Source organism: Macaca thibetana, chromosome 3, assembly GCF_024542745.1.
Source record: "Macaca thibetana thibetana isolate TM-01 chromosome 3, ASM2454274v1, whole genome shotgun sequence".
Classification (NCBI taxonomy): Eukaryota; Metazoa; Chordata; class Mammalia; order Primates; family Cercopithecidae; genus Macaca; species Macaca thibetana.
Genome location: NC_065580.1, coordinates 46,851,894 through 46,876,736, shown reverse-complemented (window position 1 = coordinate 46,876,736; position 24,843 = coordinate 46,851,894). Strand labels below are relative to the sequence as shown.

The 24,843-nt window shown below is 38.6% G+C and overlaps 1 protein-coding gene across 2 annotated transcripts in view; it reads left to right on the top strand.

The window, feature by feature from the left end:
- The window catches only part of ZNF277 (zinc finger protein 277), a 147,533-nt gene that overhangs the window by 70,135 nt on the left and 52,555 nt on the right, over positions 1–24,843 (top strand). Inside the window, exons 2-4 of one of the 2 annotated variants that reach the window (XM_050782643.1) lie at positions 14,857–15,058; positions 24,104–24,192; positions 24,464–24,546. In XM_050782643.1, the coding sequence (XP_050638600.1) occupies positions 14,857–15,058; positions 24,104–24,192; positions 24,464–24,546 (374 nt within the window). The remainder of the gene's footprint in view (positions 1–14,856; positions 15,059–24,103; positions 24,193–24,463; positions 24,547–24,843) is intronic. The other variant, XM_050782644.1, reaches the window with a different exon arrangement.

The following is a 24,843-nucleotide window of genomic DNA, read 5'->3' as shown; positions in this document are numbered from 1 at the left end:
CCTTCCGAAGTGCTGGGATAACAGGCTTGAGCCACTGTGCCCGGCCTTATTTTTAGTTTTTTGAGAAACCTTCATACTGTTTTCCATAGTGGCTATACTAATTTATGTTCCCACCAACAGTGTATGAGGTTTCCCTTTTCTCCACATTTCCACCAGGATTTGTTATTTTCTGTCTTTTAGATAAAAGCCATTTTAACTGGGGTGAGATGATATTCATTGTAGTTTTCATTTGCATTTCTCTGATTATCAGTGATGTTGAGCACCTTTTCATATGCCTGTTTGCCATTTGTATGTCTTCTTTTGAGAAAAGCCTATTCAGGTCTTTTGCCCATTTTAAAATTAGATCATTAGATTTTTTTTTTTCTGATAGAGTTGTTTGAGTTGATTATATTCTGGTTATTAATCCCTTGTCAGATGGAGAGTTTGCAAACATTTCCTCTCATTCTGTGAGTTGTTTCTTCACTTTGTTGATTGTTTCCTTTGCTGTACAGAAGCTTTTGAACTTTATGTGATTCTATTTGTTCATTTTTGCTTTGGCTACCTGTGCTTACGAGGTATTACTCAAGAAATCTTTGCTTAGTCCAGCATCCTGGAGAGTTTCCCCAATGTTTTTCTTTCAGTAGTTTCATAGTTTGAGGTCTTAGATTTAAGTCTTTAATCAATTTTAATTTTATTTTTGTATGTAGCAAGAGATAGGGGCCTAGTTTTATTCTTCTGCATATAGATATACGATTTTCCCAGCACCATTTATTGAAGAGACAGCTGGCCTTTTCCAATGTATGTTCTTGACACCTTTGTCAAAAATGAGCTCACTATAGATGTATGGATTTGTTTCTGGGTTTGAGGATGGTGAATTCCCCTCACCCTCGGGTGAGTCCAAAGGTGCCATCCAGGAGCCAGGGCCTAGAGTCAGAAACTGTAGGAATCTACCTAGTGCTCTATTCTACTGTGGCTGAGCTAGCACCCAAGCCACAAGTCAATATCTTTCCCACTCTCTACTCCCTTTCCAAAAGTAGAGAAATCTCTCCCCATGGCCACCACCACCCCAGGCCTGTGGCAAGTACTGTCCTGGCTACCACCTGTGTTCACTCAAGGCCCAAGGGCTCTTCAGTCAGCTTGTGGTGAATGCTGCCCAGCCTGAGACTCTCTCTTCAGGGCAGTGGGCTCCCTGCTGCTCCAAGGCAGGTCCAGAAATGTTGTCCAAGAGCCAAGGCCTGGAATCAAGGACCCTAGAGTCTGCTTGGTGCTCTCCCCCACTGTGGCTAAGGTGGTACCTAGGCTATAAGACCAGATCCCCCTTTGCTTTTCTTCCCTCTCCTTTTCTTCAGCAGAAAGAGTCTTCCTATAGCCACCACAGCTGGGAATGTGCAGGGTCACTCACACCTGAAGCTCACACATCTCTGAGTCTCACCCAAGGCCCACAGCAAGTATTGCCTGGGTACTGTGCTAAGTATTCAGGGCCCAAGGGCTCTTTAGTCACCTGAATTCTGCCAGGACTAGGTCCTTCCTTGGGGCAGTGGATTCCATTCTGGCCCAGGGTGTGTCTAGAAATGTGGTCCAGGAGCTGGGGCCTAGAATGGGGACCTCAGGACTCTGCCCAGTTCCCTGTAGTACTGTGGATGAGCTTGTATCTAAGTTGCAAGGCAAAGTCCTCTTTGCTGTCCCCTCTCCTCTCAAGTGGAGGGAGAGGGTCTCCAGAGCTGCGAGCTGTGCTACCTGGGGTCGGGGGAGGGGTGGCACAAGCACTTCCTTAGACACCATAGCTGGTGTCTCACTGGGTCACATGCACCCTGCATCCACTGGCTCTGAGCCCAGCACAGCACAGAGACTTGCCCGGTAATTGCAGTTCTCGTGGCCTAGTGCCTTTCAAATTTATTTGGGACCCAAGCACACTTTAGCCCTTGACTTGCTGGAACTCAGGTTGTGACCGCTGGTATGGGTGATTCCCCTCTGACTAGGGGTCTCCACCAAACACAGATTCTCTCTCCAAGCCACATGGCCGCTGCTGGGGGATGGGGGAAGGGTGACATGAGCAATTCAAGACTGTCTTTCCTACCTTCTTCAGTGCTCCCTTTCAGGGATATGAAGTTAAAACCAGGTACTGTGACTGCTCACCTGATTTTAGGTTCTTATGAAGGTGCATTTTTTTGTGTGTGGATAGTTTGTCAATTTGGTGTTCCTGCCAGGAGGATTACCAGTCAAGTCTTCTATTTGACCATCTTGCTCCCTGACATTCTAAAGTTGTGTTAGGTGTATCTGTGAACATGACCAGCCTCTCTGATGGAAAAGATGTGGGTTCTTCTGCACTCCAGCCTGGGCAACAGAGCAAGACCCGTCTCAAAAAAAAAAAAAAAAAAAAAAAAAAAAAAAAAAGATGTGGGTTCTTTGAGGGTAGGGTAGCTCTATTTTTGTTCTTCAATTGCTTGCTCCTCAGTACCTAGCACAGCCTTTTGCCTGAAAGTGAACTAGAAGGGAGAATTACTTTCTAGGGAAATATGTTCATAAAATTGTGATAAAATGAGTGTCAGCTAAGCCTTGCCTAATTTAAGAAAGGTTCTGTCTCGTATGCTAGAACTAAAAGACAATTTATTAGTTTTCATTTTCAAATCATTGAGTCTTGCTCTATAGCAATTATATATATTAATATATAGTATGAGAAACATATATATATATCACATTAGAAAAGTTTGAGAAATTCACATGTTCAAAAATAAGAATTTAAATCACTCTTTTCTATCTTTTCCTTCCCAAATCCCTAATGTCTGCTCCTTCTACTGCTAGAAAGGAAATAACGTGGAGAATTTAGTTCCTTTAGTATTCGCCTCTTAGAACACAATATACACCCAGCCTTGAATTCTACTTAGAGCCCCAGCATCCCTAGTCCTGGCCCTATCAAAGTAAGAACTCTTAATTTGAATTAGTCATCTTAATTTGAATGCTCTGAAGTGTCTTCAGTAGTGCAGAGTGAAAGCAGTAGTGAAAATGAAATGTCTTTGATGTGAAAGAGTATGTAAAGTAAGCACATAACATATAGTATAGCCCTTCATCCTTCATTTCATTTCCTTTTAGATTCTAAATCTCATTGGCATTAAACAGTAGAGTTATAGAAAGTATTTCTACAGAGCTGAATATACTTAACCATATGTTTTTAACCATATTTTTTAACACTAGAAATCTCGTCTGATTTAAATCTACAAATACATCAATAATTTATATTAATAAAGAGGGATTTGTTTTTATCCATTTATTTTCTTTTCCTAGTATTTATTTCTATCATGAATTTATAATATTTCAAAAAGCTGTTTCCACATCATTGTTACTGTTGCATTATTAATGTAGACATCACTGATTCCTCTTTATGAAATTGATTAAGGTAAGAAGGTATCATGTATAAACCAGAAACATACATAATCTATAGCCAAGAAATTTAACCAGTGCACCATTAGTTTCCCACTTTTTAACCAAAGTTGCTTGAGAAAGGAAATTTGACCACATTTTCATCATTAGGTAGTTTGAAACTAAGAAATGCCACATGGAAATGGGGCAGCAGTTAAAATCTTGGAATCTGCAGTGCTTTGCTGACATAAGAGGGAAAGGAGCTTCATCAGTATTGTCTTGTTAAACCTACAGTTCACCCATAATATGGATGGGAAATCAAGCCATTTCTATAAGAGGTCCACCTGAAGTCTACCAAATGGTTTGTTGCTGAGTCCATTGTTTAGTAGCTCCTGAACTCATTGAGAGTTTTCTAGACAAGAAGAATAGATTTGGAAATAACCAGCCCATTGTGGGGCAATCTGATGGATGGATGGATAGTATCTTAGGAATGTATAAGAAAGAAATGTCTGGGTATTTCTAGAAAGGTTGGACATGTTAATAGCTTTAATATTACAGTAGGATAGTTGCCAAATGTTCTTACTCAACCCTTACTTGTCTCATCTTTGCTATTGCTTATGCTTGCTTATAAATTGAACAAATGGGCTTCCCTAGAAACTATCAGATGATAAAAGATGCTACAAAGTTTAACACCTAAAACAGAGTTTTCTTTATAGAATGAGAGTGTAAAAATAAAAATTTGAGTGGAGGGGGAAGCAAAAGAGTTGTTTTTCCTGAGTCTCTGTGGAAAAATTTGTTGCCTTTTCTCAAATAAATTTTTGTTGTAGACCGAATGCAATTATCTAGCCCTATTAGAGACTTTCCAGAATACATAACTCCATAATTTTAGAACCCACTCCTATTAATTATAGTAAATTATAGAAAATTAATTATAGCAATTATTAGTAAATTGCTGTGTTTATATAAAGGTAACATGTTACTTCCAGAAACAGTAGTCCAAAGAGTTAACTTTAAAGGTGGAGATTTCAGGCACTGTGATAACCAGATATTAAGAATTACGTTTACCAAGGGTATTTATCTGTAGTTTCCATATTATGCCGTGTGTAACTATTGCCTGTTCTGTCTTCAGGCTGTCTCTTTCTGCTCTGACTGCAAAATGAGAATAACTAGAATGATGGTTATTTTAGTAAGTTATTTTGTTGTTTGAAATCCCAACTGAATGACACTATTCATTTGCACATTATAAATAAAAATGGTAGGTCAAATGATAGAAAAATATAGTATAAGTAACAGGATACATGATTTTTCCATTTTTATGGGTCCCCAGAACCCTTTAAGAATCTATAAATTTTTATTTTATTTTACTTATTTTATTTTATTTTTGAGACAGTCTCACTGTGTCTCCCAGGCTGGAGTGCAGTTGCGCGATCTCCACTCACTGAAAGCTCTGCCTCCCAGGTTCACACCATTCTCCTGCCTCAGCCTCCCGAGTAGCTGGGACTACAGGCGCCCGCCACCATACCTGGCTAATTTTTTGTATTTTTAGTAGAGACATGTTAGCCAGGATGGTCTTGATCTCCTGACCTCATGATCTGCCCACCTCAGCCTTCCAAAGTGCTGGGATTACAGGCCTGAGACACTGCGCCGGTGAAGAATCCATTAATATTAAATCAAGAGACTTTCTTCCCAGAAAAAATTCACTACACACGGTATTGATATAGTTTCCCACTGAACTCCCGAAACCCCAGTCTCTGAATCAAGTACCCACTGACCTCAGGTTAAGAACATCTGCATAAATTCCATCTGTCTTGTCTAATAGACTAGTCAATAGCCACATGTGGCTATTTAAATTTAAATTTAAATTCAATTCCCGAGTCTCACTATTCACGTTTTAAATGCTGAACCGCCACATATGCTTAATAGCGTTGTTGGACAGAGTAGGTATAGAGCATTTTCTTCATCACAGAAAGTTATGTTGAGCAGCATCAGGTTAGATGATTTTAACATAGCCTGTTTGTCTTATCATTATATTTATTTATGTGTATGTGTTTATATAGAAATACATAGTTTGAAAACCCCGTATAGATATTGTAAAAAAAAAAAAAAAATCAGTCTCTTTTAGGCACCAAATACAAATCTATTGCTAAAACATATGTTTGACTAAAAGTAACGCAGCAGGCTAACTTAGCTAGGCCTTCAGGACTGTTGTAGGATCATTTGTTTTTTATCTTTTGTCTCAGTTGCATTCTCCATAGTGGTAGTTCCAAATCTTTCCCCCTTTTTTTAACCCTTGTCTTGGGTTAAATATGGATGGAGCTTATCTCATATGCTTAGAAAACTGAGGCTATCCATATAAATCCCCTCACTTTCCTTTATGTCTATTATCAAAAATTTCCTTGTGTTTTCTCCCTTTTCTCTTAATTTAATGTTCTGCAGAAATGGCAAAGTGATGAACAGAGTGCAAAAGCCTTAGAATTTCAACAGTATAGTCAGGACCTAAGAGTAGATAGCTGGGAAGTAGGCTTATTCTGTTTTATTGAAAGTGATGGCAAAAACCACAATTACTTTTGCACAACCTAACCTGGGCTTCACTCTTGTGTGATTTAATTCTTTATATCTGTGTTGGGGCCCTAGAATGTATATTTTGAATTAATCCATAGGAATTGCTAATAGATATCCATGCATATGATGCCCATCTCTCTTCATCCTCAAACATAAAACCATTCTCATTATTACCAGGATTAGTAATAGGAACTAACCTATAATTGAGCATGTGTCAGACACTCATGTGCTTTACATTGATTTCCTTGTTTAACACTTAGAACAATCTCTGTTGGGTGGAACACTCTGTCAGGTGGACATTTTGATTAATTCATTTTATGTTGTGGAAACAGGCTAAGAGAGGTTAAAATAAATAGGGTTGGTTAATGGAAAGTAATGGGACCATGATTCCTCCAGCCTTGACTAAAGTCATCTGACTTTTCTCTCCTCCTCTCCATTTTTTAAAATTATGGTTAAAAAAAATACATAACATGAAATCTATCCTCTTCACAAATTTTTGAATGTACACTAGTATTAAGTATATATACATTATTGTACAACAGATCTCTAGAACTTTTTCACCTTCCATTACTGAAATTCCATACTCATGAAACAGTAATTCCCCTTTTCCCCACTCTCCCCAGCCCTGGCAACCACCATTCTACTTTCTGCTTCAGTAAGTTTGACCACATACCTCATATAAGTAGAATCGTGTAGGTCGTTTTCCTTCTGTGACTGGCTTATTTCTCTTATAATATCTTCAAGGTTCATTCCTTTTTAAGGCTGAATACTATTCATTGTATTTAAATACTATATTATCTTTGTCCATACATCTACTATTTCTACCTCTTGGCTATTCTGAGTAATGCTTCAATGAACATAAAAGTACAATTATTTCTTTGAGATCTTGTTTTCAGTTCTTTTGGATAAATAACCAGAAGTGTGACGGCTGGCTCATATGATAGTTGTATTTTTAATTTTTTGAAGAACCTCCAAATTGGTTTTGATAGCATAAGGTGCATCACTTTACATTCCCACCAACAGTACACAAGGTTGTCAGTGTCTCTACATCCTTGCCAACACATGTGACTTTCTGGATTTTTTTTAATAATGGCCATCTTGGGAGGTACAAGATGATATCTCATTGTGGTTTTGATTTCCATTTCCCTGGTGATTAGCACCTTTTCATATACCTATTGGATGTTCGTATGTCTTCTTTGAAGAAATGTCTATTCCAGTCCTTTGCTTATTTTTTAATCTGGTTTATTTGGGCTTTTTGCTATTGAGTTGTAGGTTTTAATATACAGTTGACCCTTGAACAATTCGGGGATTAGGGTCACCAGCTCCCTGCCCAGTCGAAAATCTTTTTTTTTTTTTTTTTTTTTTTTCTTTTTTTTGAGACGGAGTCTCGCTCTGTCGCCCAGGCTGGAGTGCAGTGGCCGGATCTTAGCTCACTGCAAGCTCCGCCTCCCGGGTTTACGCCATTCTCCTGCCTCAGCCTCCCGAGTAGCTGGAACTACAGGCGCCCGCCACCGCGCCCGGCTAGTTTTTTGTATTTTTTAGTAGAGACGGGGTTTCACCGTGCTAGCCAGGATGGTCTCGATCTCCTGACCTTGTGATCCGCCCGTCTCGGCCTCCCAGAGTGCTGGGATTACAGGCTTGAGCCACCGCGCCTGGCCGAAAATCTTATATATAACTTTTTACTCCCTCAAAATGTAACTACTTGGAGCCTACTGTTGACTGGAATGTACCAGTCAATTCACATGTATTTTGTATGTATTTGTATATACCGTATAGAATATATACCGTATTTCTAACAATAAAATAAGCTAGAGAAAAGAAATTTTTTTTAAAACATAAGGAAGAGAAAATATATTTACTACCCATGAAGTGGAAGTGCATCATCATAAAGGTCTTCATCCTCATTGTCTTCCGATTGAGTAGGCTGAGGAGGAGGATGGATTGGTTGTGCTGTTTCAGGGGTGGCTGAGGCTGAAGATATGGACAAGGTGGAAGGGGAGGCAGGAGAGATGGGCACACTAGATATAAACTTCTATTGAAATAAATTCCTAAGTGGATGTGCATAGTTCAAATTCTTGTTTTTCGAGGGTCAGCTGCATGCTGGATATTAATCCCTTTTCATTGACTCAGAGCAGCCTGTGGGAGGCTTAGCTTCAGTGCAAATGGGATTTCAGGGCACCACACCTGAGGTCCTCTTGTCAATTATGCTCATGGCAGCAGGAGCTTTGAATGGCGCATTTCCATGGTCATTACACCTACTGAATCAGGATCTGCAGTTTAACAAAACCTCCAAGTGATTTATGTGCTCACTGAAGAACTTTGAGAAGCGCTTCCCTAGAATAATAATTTGACACTTTGAGGGTCTTCCCCAGAATCAATAAAAATGTTAATAATCAGCATAGAATCTCCTCAAAAATTCACCTTCCTTGGAATGGTGTTTTTTTACAGTTCATTTGAACAGAGTTGCTGTTCAAAGTGAGAACTAGAGCAGATAATTTGTTGTTAATGTGTAACACATGTGCAAAGTGGATCTGGGACCAAACCAAAATTTCCAAGATGTTTGCCTCTTTGCTAAAAGGAGATAGGATAGATGTGATTTACTTCCTTTTGTATTTTAGGGTTCAAGGTCCCTGTGGCAGAGGATTATATATTTCTGTATCTATTGTCTTTTGTTGTTGTTGTTGGTTTTTTTGGGGGTTTTTTTTGTTTGTTTTTTTTGGGTTTTTTTGTTTTTTGATACCAAGTCTCACTCTGTCACCCAGACTGGAGTGCAGTGACACAGTCTCAGCTCACTGCAACTTCTGCCCCTTGGGTTCAAGCAATTCTCCTGCCTCAGCTTCCCAAGTAGCTGGGACTGCAGGCGCCCACCACCATGCCCGGCTAATTTTTTTGTGTTTGTAGTGGAGATGGGGTTTCACCATGTGGCTGGGCTGGTCTTGAACTCCTGACCTCAAGTAATCCACTCACCTCAGCCTTCCAAAGTGCTGGGATTACAGGCATGAGCCACTGCACCCAGCCTCTATTGTCTTTAACATGGAGTAAGATATAAATGTGACACTTGCAGTGACAGCTGGAAGTAATCTGTCAGACAAATCTTACTGAATTATGTTTGCTGGTCCATTGCTCAGTAATTTAGAGATTCTCTGTTGGACAGAATGACTATCAAATAAGCCTTGAAACAAGGCCATGTCACCTAATTTAGGGACTTTTCCTTAGGTTTAAAATACCCACACTGTTACATGATCAAGATATTCACACAATCCTCGTGTTATCATCCTCTGAACCACTGATTTCCAGGCAGTGGTCTAGGGACTACTTGGTAAAAATTACATTTTCTAAGTCTACAGTAAGGTCTTGAAGTCAGTATTTTTAAAAAAGCTCTCCAGGTGATAAAACTCATATTTGGAAACCACTGCTCTTAGCTAAAATATATTCAGGATTCAGGTCTATCTCACATAAACATCCTCTGGTAGAGTGGTATTACTTACTCTGAATTCCAAATGCCACTTGTTGCTTGCTTACTAGGGAGTATACTTACATGAAGAGTGAAAAAAGAATTCAAAATTTTCAAATTAAGTGTAACATACTTTTATTACTCTCAGCAGTATTTATTATCTTAGAATTCAATGTAATTTTTACATCATTGCTTGTTATTTACTAGTGGGCCTGTTACACCAAGGCCCGTAGCACTAAACATCTGGCTGTAAATATAGTTGAACTACCCTCAATCTCAGGCAGAGAAAGTTCCTCTAAAGACAGCCACAGGTGTTCCCTGAAACAGGACTTTCCTAGAAACTGAGTACCTTTGGTCCATTATTTATTCTTTCATGTCTTCATTCAGCAAATACTTATCAAATACCAGCCATTCGATAACTATTTCAGCTATTCCAGGCCACTGGATTCTTTTTTTATTTATTTTTATTTTATTATTTTTTTTCTTTCTTTCAAGACGGAGTCTTGCTGTCACCCAGGCTGGAGTGCAATGGCATGATGTCGGCTCACTGCAACCTCCCCCTCCTGGGTTCAAGCAGTTCTCCTGCCTCAGCCTCCTGAGTAGCTGGGATTACAGGCTTGCACCACCATGTCCTGCTAATTTTTGTGTTTTTAGTAGAGACGGGATTTCACCGTGTTGGCCAGGGTGGTCTCAAACTCCTGACCTCGTGATCTGCCCACCTCGGCCTCCTAAAGTGCTGGGCTTATAGGCATGAGCCACCACACCCAGCCAGGCCACTGTATTCTATACCAGCTGTATGAGAATAAGTAAGACTTAGTCCTTGACCTTAAGGAGGTCACAGACTAGCATAGTAATAGAGGTATACATGTAAATAATTAATTACAACAAAGATATTTGTTCTTGTTGGGCATGGAGAGATGGGGTGGGCCAAGCCCACAGGAGAACCTGGAGAGGGGCCTGGCAGACAGAACAGTACAAATGCATCACATAAGACACCAGTCTGTGCTGCCCTTATCTATCAGACATAAAAGGAATATCTAACTTCTGAACAGATCAAGTGACTACATTTAAAATATAATTCATTATCCTTCCCTGCCATAAGACAAACAAAACCTGCTTCTGTACATGTATTCCTTGACTGGTGACTGGCACTTCATTTTGTGCTGTCTCCCCAGCCAGGAACATGGGAGGCTTCTCCTTCACTCCCTGTAGCCATACAGTAATCAAGAACTGTACATTTAACCTCTATCCCTCTTCTCTCCTCTATCCACTGCTTGTTGCTGCCTCAGACAAGCCCTCAGGCTTAGACACTGCAGTAGTTTCCCAACTGGTCTCCCTAGATTGAGATCTGCCTCTTTCCAGTCCATTCTTGTATCAGTTTAGAACATAAGTGGCTTTACTTCCTGTAGGAAATGATCTAAACTCTTATGTATTGGTTAGGAGTGCTGACACATAAGCAAGACTGCTTGGATTCAAACCCTGGCTTCATCACTTGATAGCTGCAGGCAGGTCATTTCACCTCTCACACCCTCAGTTCCTTCATCTGTAAAACAGGGGTGGAAGTGGAATCTCCTTCATAGGGTTATTGTGAGGGTTGAGTTAATAGCGTACATGTGACGTTGTTAACAATGCCTGGCACAAAATAAATACACAATGATTATGTTAATCATAGTGGGGTAGCGGGTTAATTCAGTATACATGTCAGGTAAATAAAGTCAACTAGAACTTACTTTGCCGTCTAAGGGCTAACAACCTGAAGTGGGGCAAAGAAGACGAAGAGATAAACAAATTGCTCCGTATGATCAATGCTGTTATAATTTTGAGCAAGGTGCCAAAAAATCATTTGGGAATCAGAAAACTATAAAATCTTTTTATCTAAAAATGTTCTATTAAAACTTATTTTCTGGCTGGGTGCAGTGGCTCACACCTATAATCCCAGCACTTTGAGAGACCGAGGTGGGAGGCTCACTTAAGTTCAGGAGTTTGAGACCAGCCAGGCCGGCGAAACCTGGTCTCTACTGAAAATACAAAAATTAGCCAGGCATAGTAACCTGTAATCCCAGCTACTCGGGAGGCTGACGCAGGAGAATCGCTTGAACCCGGGAGGCGGAGGTTGCAGTGAGCTGAGATTGTGCCCCCACACTCCAGCATGGGCAACAGAGTGAGACTCTGTTACATAGTAACTCAAGCCGGGAAATACAACTTAATACCTCCCAAACCACAAGTTTCTCATGCATGAAATTTGCATAGTCATGATTTTGTTTCTAGACCTTTGCAGTAACCACAGGCAGTTTGGTCCTGGTATGTGTGAATATTTAGGTCCATTCTCTTAGGAATAATTTGAAAAAAAAGAAATTGAGCATTAGACATACAAAAGGGAAAAACAGATGAACCACAGAGGAATAATAGAGAGATTGCAATAAAGCCTTGGGAAAAAATAAGGAAAATTATGGAGATGAACTGTACTCTAGCGATTTTTGGACAATGTGGGCCATTGAGATTTGTATAAGAATTACTATGGGGTATCATGGAGACTGAAGGACATTGGCAGAATACATATAAATACAAAGTAGCTTATAAATGTATATATATAAATTCACAGCACCAAACATACATACTAAAGAAGAAACAGAGTTGGAGAAATGCCATTTGGTACAGGGAGCAGAATAGCATAGTGTTTGAGTTTAGGCTCAACTCGTAATGTTTAGGCTACTGACTAACATTTTGACTTTGAAAAGTTAGTTAAGTTTTCTAAATATTAATTCTCTCATCTGGAAGATTGGATAATAAGATAATTAGAATTAATTAGGAAAATGTCCTAATACACTTTGCAGGTTATTTGCAAATAGCGAGTAGCTGATAAATGTTAGTTATGCTGTTGATGATGATTATAAATACCATAGGCTTGTTTTCAGCAGTCAAACCAGTAAATTTCTATATATCTCAACTAAATTTGTGGAAAGGATGTAATATAGTATTTGTTATTTCCTACACGGCAAGTAATATTTACTAATATTACCTTTATTTAGAATATGCTGCCTTTTGTAGCTATATACTAGTGGATGTAAAATACTATCATAGAGTTTCATAAGTATATTACTTATCTCTCTTTCCCCCATTCTGTTTTTCACATTTGAGTTTAAATTCCTACGAAAGTTAACCTACTACTAAAAAATATAACCTACAACTGAAGAACTGTAGAAATTCCAGAACTCCTTGATTTCATTACCTAATTTAATAAATACAGTAATTGATAACACCAGTTTTGTTAATAGTGCTTCTAAAGGGCTTATGTATTTTAAATAGTCTCCCTGCTGTCATGTATATCCTATGTGTTCTCACCTTATCTGATATTAATTTTGTGAACAAGGATAAACAGTTTGATTTAGCATACTTTAATGTGACTATGTTTGAGTGATGTATTAGAAGCCCTCTTCTATGGGACATCTTCCTTCTCCAGCTCAGTTAAGTGACTCCCCCAACCCCTGCTCCTGTAAACCCTGTACATTCTCCATCTCTTATATTTTTTACTTGTACCTTCAAACAGACTATGAGCAGTTTAACCTTGGTGGCAATGACCATATCATACAACATTGAGCATCTCAGTAGATAGTCAGTTGATTTTTGTTAAGTTAATGAATGAATGCTGCCCTCTTACATTGCTTATATAATCCTTTTTTTTTTTTTTTTTTTTTTTTTTTTTTTTTTTTTTTGAGACAGAGTCTTGCTGTGTCACCAGGCTGGAGTGCAGTGATGCAATCTCTGCTCACTGAAACCTCCACCTCCTGGATTCAAGCGATTCTCCTGCCTCAGCCTCCTGAGTAGCTAGGACTACAGGTGTGCACCACCACACCCAGCTTATTTTTGTATTTTTTTAGTAGAAACGGGGTTTCACCATGCTGGCCAGGATGGTCTCGATCTCTTGACCTTGTGATCCACCCGCCTCTGCCTCCCAAAGTGCTGGGATTATAGGCGTGAGCCACCACACTTACATAATTCTTAAACCATGGTCACCAGTATACCAGTGACCGATTCAATTAATTCATTAATTAAGAATGCCTTTAAAAAGAAGATAAAGTAAGAAAAATAGGAAACTTTTTTTTTTTTAACGGAGTCTCGCCCTGTCACCCAGGTTGGAGTGCAATGGCGCCATCTAGGCTCACCGCAGCCTTTACCTCCCAGGTTCAAGCAACTCTTCTGCCTCAGCCTCCCCAGTAACTGGGATTACAGGCACACGCCACCAAACTCGGCTAATTTTTTGTATTTTTAGTAGAGACGGGGTTTCACCATGTTGGCCAGGCTGGTCTTGAACTCCTGACGTCGTGATCCTCCCACCTCGGCCTCCCAAAGTGCTGGGATTACAGGTGTGAGCCCCCGCACTTATATAATTCTTAAGCCATGGTCACCAGTGTACCAGTGACTGATTCAATTAATTCATAAATTAAGAATGCCTTTAAAAAGACGATAAAGAAAAGAGTAGGAAACTTTAATGGGAGAACTAATATTAACCTAATTCTAAAAATTTGTCTGTGGCATAGTTTTTGGGTCTTTCTTTCTGAAGAAAGTTCTTTTCTTTCTGAAGGTTGCCTGCCCTTCTGCAAATGCCAGAGGCCTTACCCTAGTTTGTTTACCCCAGTTTCCTGATTACTAACTACTAAATAGCCTGTATAAGGTGACAGGTCTAGACGTCCACTCTGGCAGACTAAAGGGGGCTACTGTCACAACTGACTGTGGTTTTAGGCCCTGAAATGAGAGACATAGACTTTACACACTTCAGCTCTTAAAGATACTGTAGATGATGTTAGGAACAGGCATAATATAGACAGGAAAAATGTTTACCACATTACATATGTCTAGTGATTGAGCAGTCATCTATGTTCACAGAAGCCTGAATACATACTTGTATAATAGGCAAATGATAAACATAAATCAACATAGAAAATTGCCATGAGGGCCACCCAGCACATACTGTGTCTACCCAGTGTGAGAGCTTTGTTCTTCTTTGTGACAAATAATCAAGAAACAGGAAAGAGTTTGCAGGTACGAAGGGAAGCAGCTTAAAAGACAGGCCTGGCATCATCTGTAGCCTTAATGTATACCATTTACTTCCCTTGGTGTGATGATTTTCAGCCGTAGGTCACAATTGAGCCTTAGAACCTTAACCCAGAGTGTTGCAGCCTTCCCCCTTGCAAGTACCCCAGGAATTGCTGCCATTGGCCAGCGTCCAAGAAGAAGGCTTGAACAGCTGCCCTGACAAATGGGTTTCCCCTATTCAAGCAAGCAAATGAGGAGTTTGAGCTGCTTTGCAATACTCCCTGCCTCTGGTCTGCAAATGCTGTTTAAAATAATAATAAAATATCCTACTCTCTAGCACTATGTATTTTTCCTTTTGGAGACATGTAAATATCTTTAGGATGTTTTTAATGCAGGAGGTGGGAAATCATCCATATGAAGAGTTGGTTTCAGCTTTTCTTTCTTTTTTTTTTCCTTTTGGTCTCTTCCAGACAGTAAGGATTGTATCCTGGAGCCACTTTCCCTGCCAGAAAGTCCAGGTGGCACCACCACTTTAGAAGGTTCTCCATCTGTGCCTTGTATTTTCTGTGAAGAACATTTTCCTGTGGCTGAACAAGACAAACTTCTGAAGCACATGATTATTGAGCATAAGATTGTCATAGCTGATATCAAGTTAGTTGCTGATTTCCGAAGGTAAGTTTTGTTTTTGTCCTTAAAAGAATTAAATTTGACCAGGTGTGGTGGCTCATGTCTGTAATCCTAGTACTTTGGGAGGCCAAGGTGGAAGGATCACCTGAGGCCAGGAGTTCAAGATGCCAGCTCTAAAAAAAAATTTTTTAAATTAGCTAGGCTCAATGGCATGCACCTGTAGTTCCAGCTACTTGGGAGGTTGAGGCAGGAGGGCTGCTTGCACCCGGGAGTTCGAGGCTGCAGGGAGTTATGGTTATACCATTGCGCTCCAGCCTGGGTGACAGAATGAGACCCTGTCTCTTAAGAAAGAGAATTAAATGTATTGTTTATTAAAGGAGTGGCATAATCTATAAATAAAATAATTCCTATACAAATATGAAAATTCATATTCATTTTCAGGTTTCTCCTTACACTTAAAAAAGAACGTTACAACTCTTTTGTACTTCTGAGATTTTTTTGTTTTTGTTTTTGTTTTTGTTTTTTGAGACAGAGTTTCACTGTTGTCAGCCAGACCAGAGTGCAGTGGCACGATCTCAGCTCATTGCAACCTCTGCCTCCCATGTTCAAATGATTCTCTTGCCTCAGCCTCCCAAGTAGCTGGGATTACAGGCACCTGCCACCATGCCCAGCTAATTTTTGTATTTTTAGTAGAGATAGAGTTTCACCATGTTGGCCAGGCCTGTCTCGAACTCCTGAGCTCAGGCGATCTGCCCGCCTCAGCCTCCCACAGTGCTGGGATTAGTCATGAGCCACTGCGCCCAGCCAACTTCTTTTAGACTTTAAAAAATATCTTTGCATTATTTTTCTTGCATCTGTAAGTTTGAGAATATCACATACTAATGGTTTTTTTTTTTTTTTTTTTTTTTGAGACGGAGTCTTGCTGTGTCGCCCAGGCTGGAGTGCAGTGGCCGGATCTTGGCTCACTGCAAGCTCTGCCTCCCGGGTTTACACCATTCTCCTGCCTCAGCCTCCCGAGTAGCTGGGACTACAGGCGTCCGCCACCTCGCCCGGCTGGGTTTTTTTTTTGTATTTTTTTTAGTAGAGACGGGGTTTCACCGTGTTAGCCAGGATAGTCTCGATCTCCTGACCTCGTGATCCACCCATCTTGGCCTCCCAAAGTGCTGGGATTACAGGCTTGAGCCACTGCGCCCGGCCACTAATTTATTTTCTCTAAAGAGATGAACTTTCCAAAGAGTAGGTAATACCCCCTTTGCAGCATTCCATGACATTGTAGATCTTATTGATGTCTCCCAGATTATGTCTCATGTTTTAGGCTATAGACATTCTCTGAGTGGGTCCTTCCAGTAATTCCAGAATAGACTTGGCAACAGGACACTGAAAAGGCAGTGTTTGGGAATGGGATCCTTGGATCCTTTCAAGCCGAAAGGATATTGCCCAAACAAATCTCAGTTTAAGTGTTGTGATGAGGTTGATTCCTTTTATCCCAATTTATAATTTCTGGAAGTAGTTGTCGAAGAGAAATACCTTCCCTATACAGTTACTGAAAGCATTAAATTTGGTGTATCTGGTAACATCCCATTTTGAGGTATTCTGTCCTGATTTCCCCATAAAACATTGTAGTAGCCCAGACATTCAATACCCCTGCATCTAAACTCTGTTTCTCCCAGGCCATATAAAACACTCCTAGCAAACAACTTCTTTCTCACGATAGGTCTTGCAGAACAGCAAGCTGTATTATTAAGAGCTGACTATGAAAGTAGGCAACCTGGGGTTGAGTGCAGGCTTTCACACTTCCTAATCTTGTGATTTCCTGCAAGCTGCCTAACTACTCTAAGCATTGGTTTTTTCATCTATAAAATGAGGGTAACACCAGCCCTCACGGTTATTGAATATTACATAAAACAAAGTATGGAATGTGAGGGCGATCTGGCTGCGACATCGGTCACCCCATTAATCGCTAAGGTTGATTCAACTGATCTGGCTGGCTAAGTGGCTGTCCTCTTCCTCCCTCACCACTCCGTGTTCGTGCCTCTCAAAGCTGTGTTCTCAAAGAGGACAACCATCCCTGCTAGAAGAGGACCAGTCTTTGGTCAAGGTATACGAGTAGCTGCGCTTCCCTGCTGGAACCTCCAGACAAGCTCTCAAGTCCATTTGTAGGAGAACATAGGGTAGTCAAGCTTCCAAGATTCCAGACACATCCAAATGAGGTGCTGCATGTGGCAGTCTGCCTTGCTTTAAAAAAAAAAAAGAAAGAAAGAAAAAGAAGAATAAGAGTATGTGTAGCATCTGCTAGTGCCTGAGACATAATGTGTACCTGATAAGTATTACATAAAATGCAAAATTTTATTTGTATTTTTATTACCAAAGGTATATTTGAAATCTTAGTTTTCCACAACTATTGTTTGAGTCTTCTGTTTGTATTCATGCTAATCTAAAAACCTAATTATCATTTGTAAAATGTAGCTTTTGAGAAAATTTCATTCAAGGTTCTACATAATCTAAACTTTTGGAAGATGGTTTAAGTTGGTATAGCCAGCATACCCACAGAGGTAATGATAACTGTTCTCTAGCCTTCATCTTTGTCCTTATGTTCTTCCCGCTGCCTAGCACCAATACTGAATATTTACTGTGTGCCTTCTGTGTATGTTGCCTTATATCGACTCAGCACTACTATTTTTGAATACATTTTGGTGTTGCCTTATCAGGGAGCAGAGATAGGAGGAGAGTTAATTGAGTGATATATGTTGCCAACTGGTAAAATAAACTAATTCCTTACATGCTTTCGTAGGACATACTCTCTGCTCCTCATTATCATTTGTTATTCTTTATTCTCAATTAAAATATATGTGTGTGTATGTCTTCATTCTCGGAGTATTCTGGGAGCTTTGTTATATATGCAACCCAGTTATATGTAGTTAGATCTGTTGATTTTGTTTGAGACACTTCTTAGGGTAGAGATCTTCTAATTCATACTCAACCACTGAAAGAAATATTACATGGGTTATTCTTTCCCAAGGCTTCTATTAGTCAGCTTTTCTTTAATGCAAAATCTTTATTTTTCTTTTTGAGTCCTGGCTGGAGTGCAGTGCCACGACCTCGGCTCAGTACAACCTCCGCCTCCCTGGCTCAAACAATCCTCCCACCTCAGCCTCCCGAGTAGCTGGGACTACAGGCCTGCACCACTACCCCTGGCTAATTTTTTATGTTTTTAAATTTTTGTGGCTTCACCATGTTGCCCAGGCTGGTCTAGAACTCCTGGGCTCAAGTAATCCACCCACCTCGCCCTCCCAAAGTGTTGGGATTACAGGTGTGAGCCATCGTGCCTGGCCATGAAACTATTCTTTTATTCCCTTTTATCATATAAACACAAATTGTCCTTCAGGAATTGCAGAAGAATATTATTAACTACCAGTGGTAATTGAATAGTTTAAGATTTTTCTTTCTCCTCTGCCACTGAAGTATGTGAGGAATGTCTGAATCAGAGTTTGTATTCTCCATTGTGCATATGTATCATAGTTAAGTAGCTCTATTTGTACTAATCAATCTGTCTATTTGTATCATTGTTACTAATGTCATTGTCCTATTATCCATACGTGGGCAAGAAAATTGAATTATTTACTAGGTCTTGGGACTTAGGAGTCAGTAATTAAGTGTTGGGATTATTCATGCTTTAAATGCAGATATACAGTAAAATGGATGCTTTAATTAAAAAGAGAAGGATGCATATCTGATATAAGTACTTTCTAAAGCGTATCATTAACATGTATTTGAAATATGGATACCTAGATTTTCCTTGTCAGCTGTCCTTCTAATTAAGTAAAATTTGCACTCTCAGCAAGTAAAAATGTGATTAATTCTAATTGATCAGGCATATATCTGAGTAAACTCTGTTGCTTTTAAATACCTTTGACTATATCCAGTCTTCTTTAGATAATAACCTCCTACTACTTAAGGAAACTAAAAATTCCTCTCCCAAACAATCCAAGTATTGATTGTTATGATCAAAATTAAGTTGGAATCTTCTCAATATCATGTAACTTGTTTCTAATTTTAGAAGACAAGATATAAGGTATAGGGTTGGGAGGAGGGAACATGAGAGGTTCAGTTGGCATGAACACATTCACTCAGAACTCAAGAGGAATTGTTACTTCTGAGTACATAAGTAATAAAAGTGGTAATAAGAGATGGCCTTACCTGGTGGTTTGCAAGAAGTAAGCTATAAGTTTTCATGCTATATTTGTTTATTTATGAAACAAAATAACAATAAAACTTCCTGGGGCAGAAGAAATAAAAACAAAAATAAAAATCTTTCCATTGAGTCCATTTAACATAGTTATTTATACTGAGCTATTTGCTAGCTTTATTCAGTAGATAAAATTGCTCTGGAAAATAAATGTTAACCTCTTATTTCTTACCCTTTTTTATATTAAATTCCACACATTCACTGCTACTTAATTAACAACCATATTTCAAACCTTTTTGCCTATGTCAATAACCATACCAATTGCAGTGGGGCTGGGCAGGCAAGATATTGCAACAGAATTTTTTGTGAGACAATTCCATGAGATGATTTGAAGTTTCTTTGGAAGAAAAAAAGTATTTGCTGATGACCTAGTAATTATTTTTATGGATTTTTAATGAAGTGTGAAATACTTTGATAACTTATCCAAATAGAGTTCCTACCACATGTTATTTCTTAGTGGCCTTTATATATTGAGTAGCTGCAATTGTAGCTTTCAGTAAACTAGAGAAGTAGGAAAAATACAGAAGAGAAGTACTAAGTGATCTCTTAAATTTGAACAATATGTTCTAGTGAGTGGGAAAAAATGCCACAAGAAGCATGTACTGAAGATCTGCTATCTTTATGCTATCACTCAGTTGATTACAATTTATCTGAATGCCCATACCATCCGAAAGGAAACGTATATATTGACACTTCTTAATTATAAGCTTAAAAACCACTATTATGTGTTTAATGACTAGGATGTTTCTTTACTCAAATTTAGATGTAGGTCAAAATATATGTTGTTGTTGATGTCTGTAGTATACCACAGTAAGATATGATGCCTAATTTTACGTTTAATTTGTATGGTGGTTTATGGTTATATTTTACTTTGTAACAGATTTTTTTTTTCTGATGTTGTTGTCACCCAAGTTTTGGTTAGGAAGAGACCACTCAAATGACAACTTTGTTCCTCTTGTACTAACCTATTACCTGCTTTATCCCATGGAAAACACTTCCTATTTGAGGAGGGCAACTGAGGTTCTGCTAGACAGAATCTCCCCGTGATTTTAAGTCAGTTGATGTCAGTAATTTCTTCCCTTGTGCATATCACCTTGAAGTAAACTCTGATGGAAAATAAGTATGTCATGTGATTCTTCTCTTCAGACATTAAAGAGACAGTACTCAAACATAGAAGTTTTTGGAGACTGAGACCCACTGACTATTGGAATCAGGCTCCTGTTACCTCTGTAGAGGAACTTCTCTGCACCCTTTCCTACCCGGTTAAGCAATTCCAAAACAGCCCCAAACAGCTGGTGTCAATTTTCAGCCCTTAGGTAGCAATTTAGGAGCAGTTCAGTCTGAGGGCTGCTGTTAAGTAGTATGCCTTTCGGAAAGGGAAAACATTCTCTTTCTCTTCAGACTTCATTTCTGTACTTCTGGTTCTGCCTTGTCGAAAAGCATTCTATGTGACCTCATTGGTCTCTGAGGGGAAAAAATGCTTCAAGTCTCTATTACAACTTTAATAGTAGGGGCTCTTTCCTGTCTCTGCCTTCCCTTTTCTGCATTTCTTGTAGTATTTGTCCCCACATGACACTAGAGGAGCTGTGTTGTAGAAGACTGAGTTTGGCCTTGGAGTCAGAGAGACAAAGTTCACATCTCAATTCTAACATTTTAATTGACCTTGGGCAAGTAAGGACTCATTAAATAGTAGCTGCTAATAATTGTCATTATTGTCACTATCATCATTCTTCTCTTCTACCACGTTAGCCACCTATATGTGCCCTCTGACACTATTAATATAACTATTTTGTCTTTTTCATCAAATGTTTGCTAAATGTTATTGTTTTTGTTGTGTGTCTCATTATTTCACTGGGATAAACATAAATTCTTCACTACCTTAGTCTTATTTAAATATGTTACTTTTTCTTATAGTAATAATTGTCATATATTAAACACCCAGAATTTTGGACAGTGTGCTTTACATGCATTATTCTATTTAATTATCAACAATTTATTTTGCATATGAATAAACTGAGTTTCAGAAAGATTAAATAACTTTAAATTCAGGTTCATACCTTTGAATTCAAAGTCCTTGCTTCTCTATTCACCATTGCCTGCCTCTGGGGTGGTAATTAATACATCAACTATGACACTTTGACCACTGTCTTAATTTAAAAAGCAAAACTGCTTCTAGCATAAGATCTGTGCAGATAAGCAAGGAACAGTATTGATTGTCCATTAAGAAAAAAGAAAGTCATTGGCCAGGCACGGTGTCTCTCACCTGTAATCCCAGCACTTTGGGAGGCCAAGGCGGGCAGATAGCTTGAGCTCATGAGTTCAAGACTCGCCTGGGCAACATGACAAAACCCCATCTCTACAAAAAGGAAAATTAGTTGGGTGTCGTGGTGCGTGCCTATAGTCCCAGCTACTGGGGAGGCTGAGGTGGGAGGATGTCTTGATCCCAGGAGGCAGAGGTTGCCGAGAGCTGAGATCACTCTATTGCACTCCAGCCTAGGCAATAGAGCCAGATCTTATCTCAAAAAAAAAAAAAAAGTCTTTAATAATTCAAAGAGCAGTCTGTTCACGAGGATCCAAGCTCTTACCTGGTCATCTGTTCCACATGGTTTACACAGATACTTTTCTAAGACTGTGAACATTTTCCAAAGTAAAGTAGTCTATGTATTCAAGGAATTATCACTGCCTTTCAACAGGCTGTAGACCCAAAATGGAACCAGTTATATAGGACTGACCACTATTCTCCGTTTTGTCTAGAAGATACCATCCAGATAGTTCTCAATGGAGTGGCAACCAGGACTGACGATCCTCTCCTTGGTGTATTCAAGCAATAGCCATAAGGAACCTCCAGAGGGAACTTGGCCTTCCTGTCTTTTGAAGACAGTTGTCTTAGCACCTGGTTCTGCCATGTATAAATTTGATTAATCGTGAAAATAGATGTCTATATTTCAGTTTCGAAGAATAATCCATCTTCTCTTCCTGGCATCTCTAATACAGGTTATACTGTGTTCCTTCATCCCTGTCACCACTTTGTAATGGAAAATGTGCTGAGGGGGGAATAAGAAAAGGACTAGGATTTTCATTTTTATTCTCTTAAGCTCCTCTTGTCTTCTCTTTCCCCTTTTTTCCTCTCTACCATGGGGTGGTGGGGAAAGCAACTAGTAAGGAATGGAAAGATAGAGAGACTAGGAGTAGCCATGTAGGAGACTGAGGAGTACAAGGTGTTGAAGCTGGCCCAGGATGGCTAAGGAAATAATGTCCCAGCCTTTTGTAGGTACTTTTTCTCTATTTATCTGCTGTGATGGATCCAATATGCACTTGCCTACTTCTGAGATTTCTAATATGGAAGCCAGTGAGTTAGCCAAAGATTAGGGTACATCATTTATGTATTTGTGGTTTAAGGCTCAATGGGAGCTTAAGATTGCCATTTTAAGATCTCTTAGAATAAAAGTTAGCACTGTTTTATAAGGAAAGCGTTCACCCCTTGCCCATCAAAGTTAACAGTACGGTTGTACAGGAGAAGAAAAACTTAAACATGGGATTCTATTTTTATACACTATTCATTGACTTCTTTTTCTTACATATTCTATATTCGTTCAGTGTATTTTTATTTGATGTCAGCTCATGTCATGTTTCTCTCTTTCTCCCAGACTGCTCTGTAGCACAGACTTCTAATACACAAATGCCCTTTCCATAGAGCACCATGGTATTGGAAAATTAATGTTAAGAAAAAAATTAATAACAAAAAGGAGACAAAATGTTGGGAATTGGGGACTACTTAGAGAACTTTACAGGAATCTTCAAACTCTCTACTTCTTTAAAACATTTACTGTGGACCTATTATATCCAAAACATTCCTAGATGTGCTACGTCAAGCCATTTAAAATGTCCAAATTTCTACTCTTTCCATATTCTTCATCTATTTCAATAAGTCCCATTTCTTTTTTTGTTTTGTTTTGTTTTTTTTTTGTTTTGTTTTTTTGGTTCTTTGGTGTAAGTTACTTGTTTTATCCCTCAGTTGTGTGACCTGATAAATTGGGAGCTATAGAGTCAACCTTTCCTTTTCCTTTCTCTCTATGAAAATAACACTCTCTTCCTGGTACCATTCAATAAATGAGACTGCAATTGCCAATATAAATCTTGTTAGATAAATGGAAAGATGAACCACTTGTTAAATCCTGTCATCTTACTCCCTCTTTCATCACATATGTAGGTCTGGGTGTTAGGCTTTGGTTTTTAATTTAGCTGGTGTGCTGCTTCTAACTCTGCTCATTAGATACAAAAATTGTAAGTTGGGCTATTTTTCCAAAGTCTAAATTTGCCTCATTTCAGACTCAGTGTGGACATATGGAACTTTTCTATCTTATGTTATATTGATATTGATTTTAGACTGATTTCTTACTGCATTATTCTTCTGACCTCTGTTCTTTGGATATATAAGATAACCACTCAGTTTTCTCTTTATTGCAGAGTGTGTGTAATAGCCTATTTAATCATTATTGCATTTTAAAGACATATAAACTTAGATGCTATTTCAGAAAAATTCATTATCACATAAAAATATTTCATTTTAACTTTCCTATATGTCTGTTTATTGAATTTGGGGATAGTAAAGTTTAGTCGTTTTCATGCCCTTACATGGTAATTCCTTTTTATTAAATCTTTATTTGATACTTCTATAATGCTCCACTGCCTTTGTATTCACAAAAAACTGCTAGAAAAGCTGTTTTAAGTTAACATTTGATTTGATGCGTTGGGATAATTGAATGTGCTTATAGATTCCTGTCATTCTAAAGCAAATAGTGTATTGAATCTTCTCATCATTCCTTATTTTGTATTGTTCTAAGGTACATTTTATATTGGAGGAAAAGGTTCACTGAACAGCCTATCACAGATTTTTGTAGTGTGATAAGAATTAATTCCACAGCTCCATTTGGTAAGTGTACATCCTGGTTACCATCTTTTCCCTACAGTATAAAAATTCAAAGGAATAATCTTACTGTCTTATATTAGAATTGCTTTTACTTTCATGATAGAGAAAATTAAATTGATGTGTTTATTTTGCCTAACTCGAATAAAACTAAAACAGTTCTTTGCCAAAGAGATCCTAATAGACACACACATCTGTAATTTTTACGAAATAAGTCCTTCTGGGAAAAAAATGGTAAATATCTTTTGTCTGATTTGTTTTCCTGATCTCTCAACAGAAGAACAAGAGAATTATTTTTTGTTATGTGACGTTTTACCAGAAGACAGAATTCTTAGAGAAGAGCTTCAGAAGCAGAGACTGGTAAGAATTGTTTTTAAAGGGTGAATAGTGTCTTGAAAATACATATAAATACATATAAAATCATTTTTTTTTCTTCTTTTTTTTTTTACTTTTTGTTATGGAAACTTTCACACAGGTAAAAGAGGAGACAATACAAAAAGGTCTTAAAACAGAAAAAAGTATACACTTGACTGAAAATTAAAGCATTTTATGTTGAAAATGCAGAGAGAATTTTTGGCTTTGTTTTGCTTCCTGGATTATCTCTAAAATAACAACAGAACTTACACATTTTAGTGTAATTTTAGCTGCCTGACACAT